We start from the raw sequence: 14049 nt of genomic DNA, 5'->3' as shown, positions 1-14049 counted from the left end.
ACTGGGAATATACACTAATCTCTGCTCAGCTCAAGAGCAAGCACACTGCCCAGTTTGGTGCCAGTGCACTTGAATGTCTGCGTTTCTGCACACAAATGTCCAAGAAGCACTTAAAAACACAGAGTAAAACTCCTGGTTTATTCAAACACCACCAATGCCCACAAAAATAAGAAGCCTATTTGGAATTTCGTTACTACCTTACAAGATTTAAAATCGTATTTTGAGGCAACTGAGTCCCTCTGCTGTCAGTGCAATGGGCTTTAAAGCTGCACACTTAAATACATTGGCATTCATAAAGGTAAAACCTAAAAATAACACTTAAATTTGGACATAATTATTTTTAAAGTGATGTTCTTTTCCCAGAGAAGCTGAAAATGTGTTCTTTTTATAGGCAGAATATGTAAGTAGAGAAGTTAAATTCACAGAACAAAAATCAGTGGCAGATTTACAACATAAACTGCAATTTCCTGAGTATTATTCAACTTACCTGAACCAAAAATATAATGAGAAAATAAAAGTTGGCTACTCTTCTGAACTGCTCAAATAAGTTTTTTGGAACAAAATTCCACACTGTATACTGAAGGGAAAAAAAGAGAGAGAAGAGTAATTATGACACACTGAACAATTTTTCAATGAAATTCAGTTCCAATCCCATTGAAGTCTGTTAAGCTAAATCTTTTCATTCTCCATTTCCCCTCCCCCAAACCTTCTCCTGGTCTTGGTCTTCTCCCACACAGAGCTGCTGTATCCAATTTTTGTTGTTTTTTTCTCCTTCTGTTTCAAGTACAGCTAGCAGGGAAGCAGGGGTAGCAACTGCATTGCCAGTACAGGCCATGTTTTAAATGTTCTCCTGCCCACTGGGATAGGGGCAGCTGGAGTCATGTGGCTGTTTGCACCCTGGGTAGCAGGGAAGAAATTAATTCTTGCAGCTGTAACATTCTCTCCGACACCACAGCGACAAGGCACATCCCACCACCAGCTCCACTGATTTCAATCCAAGAACACACTAGGAGGGAATCTGCAACTGCAGTCCACTGCTGATTTATTTTATGCAGAGTATTAGCTTTCAATTTGGCTACTTTAAAAACCCTCACAACCAGCTTCACCCTTCCTTTAAAGTAGTTTGGTGCATCACATCCAGACATGACCAGCACTGGTTTCAAACCTACTTTCCTTCAGAAATCCTGACCAATAGGCTTAATTGCTCTGTACTTTAATAGGCTTTGAGGAAAGAAGGATGAGAGGAGAAAAACTACATAGGAAGCAACCTTGCTTTTCCCTCCAAAAAGTTTAGAGTTTGTTTCATTTTGAATATTGTATATGCACCACTAGACATCATACACACCTGCACATTTACCAAACGATTTCTTAAGTAAACGTATCAAGTGGTTTTCCCACAAGAAATTGATTCCTTACCTTGGATGATATGATTCTGTTGTCTGCAAACTTCTGAGGAACATAATGGCCATGCTGGGGAAAACGATTTGCTATATAAATAGTTCTTGTATCGCTTTGATGTGGTGGGTCAAAACCCTAAAACATAAAATAAAAAAGAGGTGATTGAGAAAGGCTGTTAATAGCTGCTGTTTTCTAAAACTGTTAACTTTGTGCTGAAAAATGATATACAGATATCAAGCAGCAGTTTTGGAATAGTAGCTCTTGAATAGTAAAGAAAATTAATGTACAAAATTGAAGTCTGTTTTGTCCATAGAATTTCCACAAATTGGGAAAAAACCCTCCCTCAATTCTGAGGTTGTGTACTTATTCTGAAAAATAAAATTCAAAAATCCTTTCTCGAGGAGGACAGAGATGCAAACTTGCAACCCTGTGAAACTTAAAAAAGAAGAAATAGAAATGGAGATAAAAATATAATTAAATTACAAAACCTCACAGCTGTGCTTATAAAAACGATTATTGAAAAAAATAAAAGGTCAAAACAAACAAGTTATACTAGTATGCTGTGATAACTGGATTTTGAAAAGATTCTCACCAGCTAAAAACCAAAAGCATATGCATCTGACTAGACAATACTGTTTTTCCAAACAGGTTTTATCTCCAAGAACTAACAATTTGTCAAATCTCAAATGTGATTTCCTTTCATGACCACCAATTCATCCAACAACTCTGAGTCATCCATGTCATCCCACTGAGGAAAAGGCCTTCAGTGCTGAGGAGGCTGGAGAAGTGGGAGCCACAGCTGAAGCACTGAGAACCCACTGGACAACACCCAGAGAACTGGAACATGAGCCACAAGGGATCCTAAAAACGTGACTTATAACGCAAGGCTGAACAATCCAAAAGGCAAAGAGCAAACAAATTAGTCATTTAGCCTACAGGAGAGGAAACTTGGGATATCCTAGCAAATATTCTGATATATAAAAGACTGTTCCATTGAGAAAACAGGTAATTTAAAGGACAAAGGAGAACAGAAGCAAGCAGGCTTAAGCTGCAGGTAGGAAAACTTAGTCTGGATATTGGAAACCAAACCAAAATTCCTTTCTTATGGAAAGGAAGAATTAAAACCAAAATAAGTCATGTGGGAAGGTTGTAATGTCTCTGTAACACAAGGGCTTATATCTAGGTCATTCAAGTCTATCTTTAATAGAGTCTTTCCTGGGGCTACATGACTCACCAGAACTCTTCCTAGCAATAATTTTTTGACCTGGACAAGCAGGTGATGCCAAAAGACAACAAACAGCATAATAAAACAGTAATAATTCAGACAACAGGCCAAGAAAACTACTAAAAGAAAAAGAGAAAAGCTCTAAGACATGAAATAAACCAGTGAAATTAAATCTGGAACTGTTAATTGTTCGATCCGGAATCAATGACTGTCTGTGAGGTGCTGAATTTCAGCGCCAACGCCACACACATTCCTAATCTTAGAATTGACTTTGCACTGTGTCCACAATCTCCTTGTTCTTTGATGCCACGTGCAAGGACAACTGGTGGAACAGCTAGGAAGGGCATTACCAATCCCACTACTGCAGGTGAGGAAACGACATTCGCAGTTGTGTCGCTTCACATGTGAAACCAGGCTCAGACCCTGAATGATGTCAAATAAAACCTGACACTTCAAAGAACTCCAGAAGAAGATACTTCTGTACCAGTTAACCACAGATGATAAACAGTGAGCACAATGAGTGACACAAAAAGTGGTTGGTATAACCCATCAAGAATTTTCTTTAATCCATGAATATCTCTAACACAGGGCATTAGGTCTGTTCACATCCAGGATGGTGTCATTTTAAAGTAATGTAATAATAAAAAGAATCCTCTCAAACATACAAATTTTTGTGTTTGACATCATTACCAGAGAAACCTTCTGCATCAGAAAGAAAGAGGTCCAGAAAAAAGAAGGGAGAAAGAAAGGAAGGGGAATTTTTCAAAGAGATTTGAAGGAGAACAAACTTTAGATGACAAGCAGTGGAAGGCTGGTCTAGTCACAAGCTCCAGGGTGAAAACTTGTTTAAAGATAAGAGTGGAGTAGTGAGACAAAAAGTAGATAGGGGAAAGGACAGGAAAAAATACATAGGATGCCAAAAGCAAAAAGAAAGGAACTGTTCGCAGTTTTAAGAAATACAAGCATGAAAGTAAGATGAAAAAAAAGTACCTGTTAAATGATGACACAAAATTTAAAAAGAGAACAGTGTTTGCAGTAGAAGCATTTTGGATACCTGACATTAGTGACACATTATTTCTAAATCAATCCAGAAGATGCCACAAATAAAAGGGTTTTGCAAGCAAGAAAAAATGTGCCTAATTAGTAAGACTAGGTACACAGCTCTCTTCTATCTCAGAAAATGTCTGGCACTCACAAAATACCAGACATTCTCACTTTGGAAAGTCATACTCTACAGCCTGAAAAAATTCAAACAGATGTAAAGCAAGGGAAAAAAACCAGAAAAAGCAAAGAAAACAAGTGGCAGTCTTCTTTCTGACAGTGAAAAATGCTAATCTCCATGCCACTTGCTGAAAGTTATTAAAAGATAAATGAAAGATTTCAGAGTGACTACAGTATCACTGAATTTTTATATGCCCTTTTTAGGCAACTATCTGAGCACCTGAAAGTTGATGAGTTTGATGACCTTTTTATTATGAAGAGTAAAGACCTCTGTACAATTCTAGCCTCACTGCACAAGCACTTCTATCAGAGAAGAATACATCTGCTGAAGCAGACTCAACTGATTAAAAGAAATCTATTTTCCAAATCAGAATCTCTGGCCATACAATTTTACAGGTGCAGTTGTGCAGTTAAAACAGCTTAAAATTGCAGTCTTTACACATTTAATTCCATTTTGTTGACATTTGCCACAGAGAAAGCTCAGAAGCTGAGCAGTCAGCAGATCACAAAGCACACCCAAGGCAGGCTGGGGACAAAAACCCTTCAGTTGTCAGAGCTGTGGTTGGAAAAGGACATCCCTGACAACCTTAGTGACTTGACTGTAGTCACAGCAGGAAATAAGTGTCAGAGCTGGGAATAAAACCCAGATTTCTTAAATTTTATGACTGTAACTACTAAAGATCATTTGAAATTACCCAGCATCCTCGTCATCTCGTAATTAGCCGGTCTGACCACAACCAAGCAGATCTGCCAGAGAAATTTTCATTACACATCTCTCCAAGGAAAACTCTGCACAGACATTGAACTTAATTGTTCAAGAACTGAAATGTCTTTAACACTTCTCTAACTGTGGGACTGGTCACTGAGCCTGCTCCTGACACAAACTGATTTGTAGTCCAAATTTTTGCCCAGCAAAGGGATTTTGTACAGTAACTGTACACAGCCAGTAAAGCGGGCTGAAACACACTGTTTCCTAATTCCACTTATTAGACAGTTCTCTCTCTTTCTAACGTCATTCTCTAACTCAGCTGCAGAAGTAGGGTAACATGCCCTTGTCAAAGGATTTCTGCAGCTGAACAGCACGAGCAGAGAATCCCCAAATTAAAGTTTGAGTCTTGCAAAACGATTGTCACCAATATCTTTCAACAAAAGTTAGTTTTCCTGCAGTTCTCTCGTGAAGTGATTTCTACCCAAGTGCACAGATAACTGATGTCATAAAAAATGATGCTGAGTGAATTACAGAATCTGATATTTAAGGCTTCTTGATCAGGTATATTACAGGCATATATATTACATGAGTCAGCTTTAAATAAAATTTGACCATAAGATAAAGTGACCTGATTTTCCCCCCTTCACGCTGCAAGTTAAATCTAGATTTATTAGCTAAAGTTCAGCCCTTTAGCTGATTTATCAACACAAACCAGGAGTTATCTACCCTTGGAATACATCTCTCACTTAATTTCAATCTACACATTCCCAATAGAAGTTTTGCACCCAGATAAACCTGATGTTTGTTTTTGAATATAGTTTAAACACATACCACTTAAGTACAATACAAAGTGCCTGAGTGAAGCTGATTTACAAAGCACAAATTAAAGTAACTTTTGGGGAAAAAAAAGAAAAAGAAGAAATAAGTGATTCAGAGTTTTCCTTTTTTATAAATTTGCAATGACTCTAACCAAAGATGAAGTAGTTTTTACTAAATTCCTTCAGCAGTGATTTTGTTACTGTTCTAAAAGTTAGACAAAGACATCCTCTGTGCAATAATTAGGTCCCTTTAAAACAGCACAGAAAACATACCCCGAGGAACTGAGGAGAAATATTTGACTGCAATTTTATGCAATTTATTTCATGAAAGAAATGGGATTCAACAGCCACCCCCAAATAACCCCTTCCTACATTCTGTCTCCATCTCAACCACTGTACCAGAATTGCCCATGCAGCCATCGGATAAGGTGGACTGGAAAACTGATCCAACCGAACTCCCACCATTTTTCCCACTTGTTTTTTTTTTATTTTATTTTTTTTTAATGTGTCAGTTCCCTAAAACAATTACATGGTCATGCCAATTGCCTGGTGACAAAAGCATTTACTGTGAAAGAACAGTTTTATATTGCTGCTGAGGAAGCATTATTAACACACACAATGAATCAGGCAACCACAGAGTAAGCAAATGAGAAGCAGCACTACAAAAAGAGACCCTCCCAACACCTGCAAGTGTAAAGGAAGAAAAGAAAAACAGCTTTTGTGGTCAACTTGTTGATATAATATACACATATACTGCATATATATATATATACAGATATAAACAGTAATGCTTCAATACCACAATTAACGTAGGGCAGTGTGCACGTACACCCTCCCCACGCCCTCCCCAGCACTGTGAAGTGAGACAGCAGAAATCCATGGATCTTTCAGCAAGGATTAGTGACATGAGACCAGCACACAACAAACCAATCACTGTGTCAAGCTTTGCAATACAAGCATCAATAATTACAAGTCATCTGACAGGCAGTTTTTGCCTGTGACTTGAATAAAGCTGGCATGGTTTAACATCATCTCACAGGGTTTCTCATTCATTTCTCACAGCTTTTACAGGGGTAAAAAAAGCAAACTTATATTTGCCAAAAGAACTTCTGCTATGTGACCACTTTTCAGTGAAAGGGGTTTGAAAGAAGAAGTGTCATTTAGAGCCTCTTCCTCATTTCAAAAACCACACTGAACTGCGCTAGGAAAAGTAGTAGATCCCCCATAAGCCATCTGATTACCAAGTACTACCCAATACAACTAATAAACAGATGAAAACCTGGTCTCAGAAACCCTTTTTCCTCAGGAAGTGACTTGACTGATCGTGGCTGCAGAAGCAGAACACCACATCTCCTGGCAGACAGCCCAAAAGTCTGCTATTACACTGCTGTCAAGATATATTTTGATTAAAGGTGTTTTGAGGAAATGGATTTTCTTCCTTTGGATTTTCTTCTGAATATACATAGAATACTTTTCCCTCTGTCAGATAAGATGATCTATTCACACTCCATGCCCATTTTCTGAAGTCTGTGTAAATTTGTACTCTACACAGTCAGCCAATAATTCTTTCAGTCATATAACTAGGCACTAGTCAAACTGAATTTGCCATATCAAAGGTTAGCATGAAGGAGGAAACAGCCTCTCACAGCAATTTTAAACACTGCTCTAACAACTGAAGTAGTGAATCAGCTGAAGCACCCTGACGTGTACATGGTTTGTTCCTCCCCTTTTAAATACCACTGCAGTAAAGAAATAAAACTGTACTAAAAGCCATGCACCATTTGTGCAACTTCCTCTTCCCACTTACTGTATCTACAGTTGTTTAAAATATCTGACAATAAATCATGCTGTAACCTTCTAAAAGACCTATAACCAGACTACATTATTTTGTGAAAACACACCCTCTAGGAAACAAGGCCTGAGAAATCACGAAGCAATAATCTGTCCTTTCGCTACATTAAAAAATCTGCCTCATGCTATATTCAGAAAAGTTGTACTTGTGCTCATCACAAAGTCCTGGTTACATATAGCTCAAGTTGTTCTTATTTTGCCTTATTTTTTCAAAATGCCCACAGAAGTAACCTGGGAAAATCCCTACTTAAAATTTGAAAAAAAAAAAAAAAAAAATCATCTGTCTTCTCTTTATTTATCTGCAAACATAACAAGCCAAGTCAACTGGCCTCATTCACTGCTAACATACTTCCCTGCGCCAGTTCCTCTGCTCTGGTCACTGATGCCAAACATACTGGTCTTGTAACATCAATAAAATCAGAAAGGAAAAGGGAGCTGAGCAGGCAAGTTATGCTTTCTAACATAGTGCTCCCAAGACTGTTATGGCATGGTTGGTTCCTGTGAGCAGCAAAGAATTTTAACAGAGGTTCAGGTACAATGCTTAATTCTAAAACAGTCTGACTTGCATCAATGCAGGAAATGGCTTTCTTACCCTCCTCACAATCCAAATCACAGTATTTACAAAGCATTTTGGATTTCATATGATAAAACAAACCTAAAGCCTTATAAGAGCTACTTGTGACTGTCTTCAAAAGAATGCCAATATTCACATTTGTCCTACAGAATTATTATTCCAGCATCCAAAGGGGGACTACAAGAAAGCCAGGGAGGGACTGTTTACAAGGGCATGTACTGATATGACAAAGGGTAATGGCTTTAAACTGATAGAGAGCAGATTTAGATTAGATATAAGGAAGAAATTTTTCCCTGTGAGGGTGGTGAGGCCTTGGCATGGAAAGCTGCTGATGCTCCATTCCTGCAGTGTTCAAGGCCAGCTTGTATGGGCTTATCCTCTTGCCTCGATGTATTTAACCAACCAAATGCCTGTAATACATTCCTCATTCATTGCTTTATTTTAGGATGCTCCCTGTCATTGTCAGACACACAGATTATGAAGATTATCAATAACAGATCCAGTGATACTTTTGCTCAGATGCTGTTTGGCAGAAAACAGACTTCACAAAAAATGTGTCTTCAACTCAAATGAAGGAAGAAACTTAGTTAACAGTCAGATTCTAAGAAGCAAGCCTCAGTCTCAGACAGGGCTAGTCGCTACTCTTCAAGGCCAGTCAGTGCTCTCTAAGTTTTTATTTTTAAAAAATGTTGAAGTCCAAGAAGTTTGGGAGAAGTTGAGGTTTGACAGGATCTGTGGTCCACAATGTTTGGTATTTTGCCATGCTTCCCAAAGCAGCCCATTCCTCTAAAAAAGTGGAAATGAAGATGCCTTTGAAGTTCCAAATACACAGTTTTTTAATTTCAGAACTAAAAGTTTGCCTCTGTGGGCTCCAGCAATTAGTTGTCCATATCTGCAATATCATCTCCCCCTCAAGCATGAACAGAGACTGGGAAAGATTTTCAAAGCTGAAGGGTGATTTCAGATACCTATCAAGAGACAACTATAGGGCCCTATATTTTGTAAAATAAGAATTGAGATCCCCAAAATCACAAATCACTTTTAAGAACACTGCTCAAATATAAAGTACCTTGAATATGGAAAGTGCTACAATTCTGCAGTAATCAATCAGACAGAAATAGCAGCTACTAAACAGGTCAGACTAAGAAATACAGAACCAATGTAGTAAATGAAACATTTAACATCCAAATCCTTCATCTACCTTGAATAACCATGGTGTCTCAGAAAAAAGTAACAAAAAAACCCACACCTTAACTGTATCCTTTCTGCACATTGCCTGTATTCATTTAAGTAAGGTTACAGCAGATATTCAATATTTAATAAGGTATTCCAATCTGTGACAGGTTATGAACTTTCACTTAAAACTAGAAAGCAGCTCCAATTTTGTAGACAGCAATTTCACCATAAAAACATTACATTTGTCAAGTCCATGACAGGACAAATACAGAAGAATCATACTTTCCTTCATGCATTTGCATCCTATATGCACCAGTATCTTAAAATGAAATGCTGTTTATTCACTGCTTTGAAGAGTCGTTTGTAAAAGTATTTTACACAAGCATGAAGGGCTCCTGTTCTGGGCGACTAATATGACCACTATCCCATAAGAATACTGAAAATCACCGTTTTCAATATCTGGATTGGTTCTAGCAGGCAATAGCTACTTATGCCAATCAGCTCCGGCACTGCAAGTCTAATTCACATTTTCCTTCAGCACAGGGGAAAAAACCCCAACCTTTCCAAATATCTCTTCCCCCAGAATCACCCCAAGATAATAAATCTTACGGCTTTTTCAAAATGTGTGCCAAAATTACACTGACAATTGCTGACAGTTGCTGCTCAACAAATTTCACAGGAAGAGAATTTCGTTCCTAGCTAGGACTGTCTAGCTCTTCCTTTTAACACGCTCGGATAAAGCCTGATCTGTAAAATCATTACAGTTGTGAGTCTGCACTGAATAGCACTTTAAGTTTTAATTCCATTTCAAATATGATTTATGACCTAAGTATCAGTTTAATGTCCTGCTTTCAGACGTGTACAAACTAGTTTATCCTTAAAGCCTACTAAATCTTAAGCATCCTTTCTGTTTTGTTGCGATTCCCTTTCCAAACAGATACGTAAAATATCTGAAAAAACTGGCACAGCCACCCATAAACTAAGCACAAAAATGTGCAAAGGAGTAACAAAATGCAGCAACATATAACAAGATATTTTTTTTTGGTTTAAACCATTCGAAACTTCTTCCCCTGGTAAAGTATTTCAGGATGAAAACAGCCAGCTTGCCTTTTGTCTACATCATTATCTCTCCTTCCCATTTACAGTAAAGTTTTCCTTTCCCATGCTTATTTTTGCTCAAAGTAAACAAGGAAAAAAATCCTCTTAAGTCACTGCATGTGGGAGGCCAAGGAATTGCAGGGGTTTGTTTTTCAAATCACAGTGTAGCTGTCAGTCCCACTTTCTATCTTTTCTATCATGGTCTGTACTATTGCTAAGTGTTTTTTTCAACAGCACCTGAAAAGAGGTTTGTAAAAAGAAGTAAGGTTAAAAAAAGTCTAGCTGCAAATATGTCTCCTGTGTTTTGCTGGAAGATATGACCTTGCATTTACAGAGGCACTTTGTCAGATCTATCTTGCTGCAGTTCTTATCTGCTGGCTTAACAAACAGATGCTAGAAATTAGAGGATTTTTTGGAGAGGTATAATGTAGATACCTTTTCCCTGGTGAAATAGTTTAAAAACCAGTTGTAACTACTGAGGGCATTAAAGTACAACAAAGAAAAAGAGATCACCAGTGAAAGGCACAAGTCATGAGGCTTTTAATGAAATTTAAATGCTTTATTATAGTTTTCTTTTATAACTCCTATCTCCCCATCCCAAGGAAAACAAATGTCACTTTTAATGAAGTCAGCCAATCCATTTAAAATTAGAAAAACAAATACCAATGATATTCAAAACACATGTTGAATGTTATTAAATTCAGTACATATTTACTTGCCTTAGACTATGAATTTTACCTTCTGATGAGAGGTCAGAAACAATCTCTTAGCACTAAGAAGAGGCATTCACCCTGAATCACCCCCCCAAATACTACCAAACACTATCTGCTGACTAGAACACGAAAAGTTTTTGCTCTTTGTCAACAAAATAATATTTTTCTCCCCTAGTCACATAAAACATAAATAGACAGTAGTTAGTGAGGGAAGAGGACCTGTTAGTGCAGGAATATCATACAGTCAATTAAAGTCATATTACCGAGTGACAAGTGGAAGTTTGGCACAACAAAAAATCTGCTGCTTAAAAAAAAAAAAAAGAAATCCAAGTCTCACAGTAAGGCAGCACATTGGACAACACTGATCTTCCTATTTTTAAAACAGTCTTTGAAAGACACAGTGTCATGACTGCTTTGATTAGGTTTGGGTAGGCAATTTTTAAATTTAGGGTTTAATTTTTTACGAGGTAAGACTTAAAAATCACGCACAGGACAGAGTGGATGTCTCCACTGGGAACAGACAGCTGGCTGAAGGCAGGGCCGGGTTCTGCAGGCTTTGGAACACACTGTGCTGAGAATGTATCAGCCTTCAGCAGTCACAGAATACAGAAAGAAAATAAGGGTAGAAGACCCAAACACAACGGGAGGACTAGTCCAGCAGATCAAAGAATATCTCTAGCAGAAAAAAAAACCAGGCCACATTTTCTCCTGTGCCAAGTTACATGAGGGGAGTCACTAAACCCCAGTTCTCAAGCTATTCTACCAAGGCAATGCCACCTTTGGCCTGTTCTAACACACACCTTGCAGTGACAATTCAGAAGGTATCAGCTGGGCACTCTGAACCATGGGAACTCTTCTGAGAAAATATGCATTTATTTTTATAGTATACAATAACAAACACCCACTTAATTTTAGCCAAAAGGGTAAGAGGCTTCAATGACAAATAAGAGGGGGAAAATGATACTCCAGAACAGCAAGGTGATTTCAGAAGCTAGATTCTCAGTCATTAGATTAGTTTAAACTACTTTCAGCATTCAAAAAATACAGGGAATTATTTTTTTGGGGGGGAGGGGGTTAACTGTATTGATTCAATTCATTCAACAGAATGATTAAGTGAAAATAATAACCACATGCCAGGGCAAACAATGAGATCAAATGCTGTCCACCTTGCTCACAATGCCAATAACTGCAAGTTATCTCAAAATACCATCTGTTCTCTCAGAACATCTTAACAGATACCAACACCTGGAAGTAAAAGGGATGTGACAGAGATTACCAAAACAAAACAGTCAAAAACATTCCCTATGATCACCCCTCAGTGCAGGCTTTGTAGAACTTTTGGACTAGACGAACTCTAAACTTTCCTCCCAATCTGAGCCTTCCTATAACCATGAAATAAAATTTAGTCCGGTAATTAGGTTTTCTGGTTAATCTGTATTTTTTATTTTTGACTTACAGCTAAATAACAAAGCTGCATTTGCTCGAATACCTCACATAAAAGTTGCTGTCAGTGCACAGCAGCACTGAGGTTCTTAAATTGTAAAGATCCTCTGTCAAATATAGCTCAACTTTGCTTGTCTTGAACTTGTCATTTATAGAAGAGGGACCGGGCAGGCAGCTCTTAGGTTTTCTCCATGCAATATCTTTTGTACATCATTGAGATGACAGATAACAGATCAAAAGGCTCAAACTCCTCATAATAGCAACTAGAAGGAAAAACCAGAGACCCTTCTTCACATGACAGGACTAATAGTTCAAAATTACACAGCTAAAATCACACATACAAAAGTATTCTACAACAATTTTTGGATACCACCTCACCAGTCAACTGAAGGTATCATTACTTTCTGTCAATACCACTGCAACAGCTCCTACACTCCATGTGCACCACCAGGACCCCAGCACAGTCCAAACACTGACACAAACCCACAGAACTAGAAGTGGAACAGAAAGTCACCGAGCATTACAAATGACATTTTGTACTCTCATTTTGTGACCAGGGGAGCCACAACCCCCCTCTGCCGTACACAGATCAGCTATGGTATCTAAACCATCGCATCTGGAAATGCAAATAAAATGTACTATGCTATTCCTGAATATTAGTGATGCTTCCTATCAACTGTTGTTTATCCACTTGCTTTTTTCAAGCAGAGTTGGCTGTGTCTGTGGCGTTATGCAACTCTCAGCAAATCCACACGCCCCCTGCCTTTCTGAGATCTCAAGGTAACAGAGTTGGAACTCAAGCATCTTTCCTGTGCAAAGCTTGTCTTTGAAGTGCCTCAGGGTATTTTACTCAAAGCCATGAATTGTAACTCCACTTTTCTCTACATTTTTCATTACTAAAACTTAAGTACATCCAACTATTAACTAGATAATTATATCTTTTTAATATTAACTAGAAAGTTAATGAATCACTATGCAGTCTATTTAAATGGGACAGCAATAGATAAAGAAAAACTGATAAACTGTCTCTGTAGAGTGGTGTGAATTCTTCCTAAACAAAAACTGAGGGCCAAGATACCAAACAACCTGACAATTCGTGTCACATAGGCACTGAAGACTGAGCAACAGAATTACTGTCATTCAATTCCTGATATACAACAAATCACTGAAAAAAATATGTAACACCTCAGTTAGAAAACTGTTAAGGATTTGTAAGACCACTACAAAGACAAAGGAAGTCTTACATTCTCAGCATGTCTCCCCTTCTCAGAGGACTGGGCATCCCTTTCTGTACGTCTAGAAGCATGCATAGATCTTCACAGACTAAAGCACAGCAAAATCACTTAACATATCACTTAAAAATCACGACTTAAAAAACTTAGCTGAAATAATCTGAACTCCATACCAGGTCTTCTCATTACTTTAAGATCAGCTGTTTAATTTTCCATGTCCCTTTTACAACTCTTGAAAATGCGAGTTCTCAAGACCATATACACTCAGGACACTTAGTATATTAAATACTGTTCTCTTAAACAAATAAGAAGTTGCAAAACAACTCACTGGTTTCATATAGAGAGTACTTAATAACTACCTAAAAGCACCTTCAGTAAAGCATCAGTCCCTCCCCCTTCCCCTAATCTCTTACTACTTTTTGAGCATTTCTGCACACCAACGGTTTTCTTTTGTATTACTACAACATCCCACTTACATCACTCCCACATATTTGCCTGGTTCAACCCTCCTGTATGGATGAGAACACTTTTTTTAAAGCCCATTGCCAGATCAAGCACAGGTACAAATGCATGCTCTAAAGGCATCCAAAC

At 38.0% G+C, this 14049-nt stretch overlaps 1 protein-coding gene across 1 annotated transcript in view; it reads right to left on the bottom strand.

Moving 5' to 3' along the window:
* Positions 1–14049, bottom strand: part of ATP11B (ATPase phospholipid transporting 11B (putative)) — a 64976-nt gene that overhangs the window by 48804 nt on the left and 2123 nt on the right. Inside the window, 2 exon segments of the mRNA XM_032698508.1 lie at positions 488–577; positions 1417–1533. Coding sequence (XP_032554399.1) covers positions 488–577; positions 1417–1533 — 207 coding nt within the window.

This window comes from Chiroxiphia lanceolata, chromosome 10, assembly GCF_009829145.1.
Source record: "Chiroxiphia lanceolata isolate bChiLan1 chromosome 10, bChiLan1.pri, whole genome shotgun sequence".
NCBI lineage: Eukaryota > Metazoa > Chordata > Aves > Passeriformes > Pipridae > Chiroxiphia > Chiroxiphia lanceolata.
The sequence above is the reverse complement of the archived record's forward strand: the minus strand, read 5'-3'. Positions and strand labels throughout refer to the sequence as shown.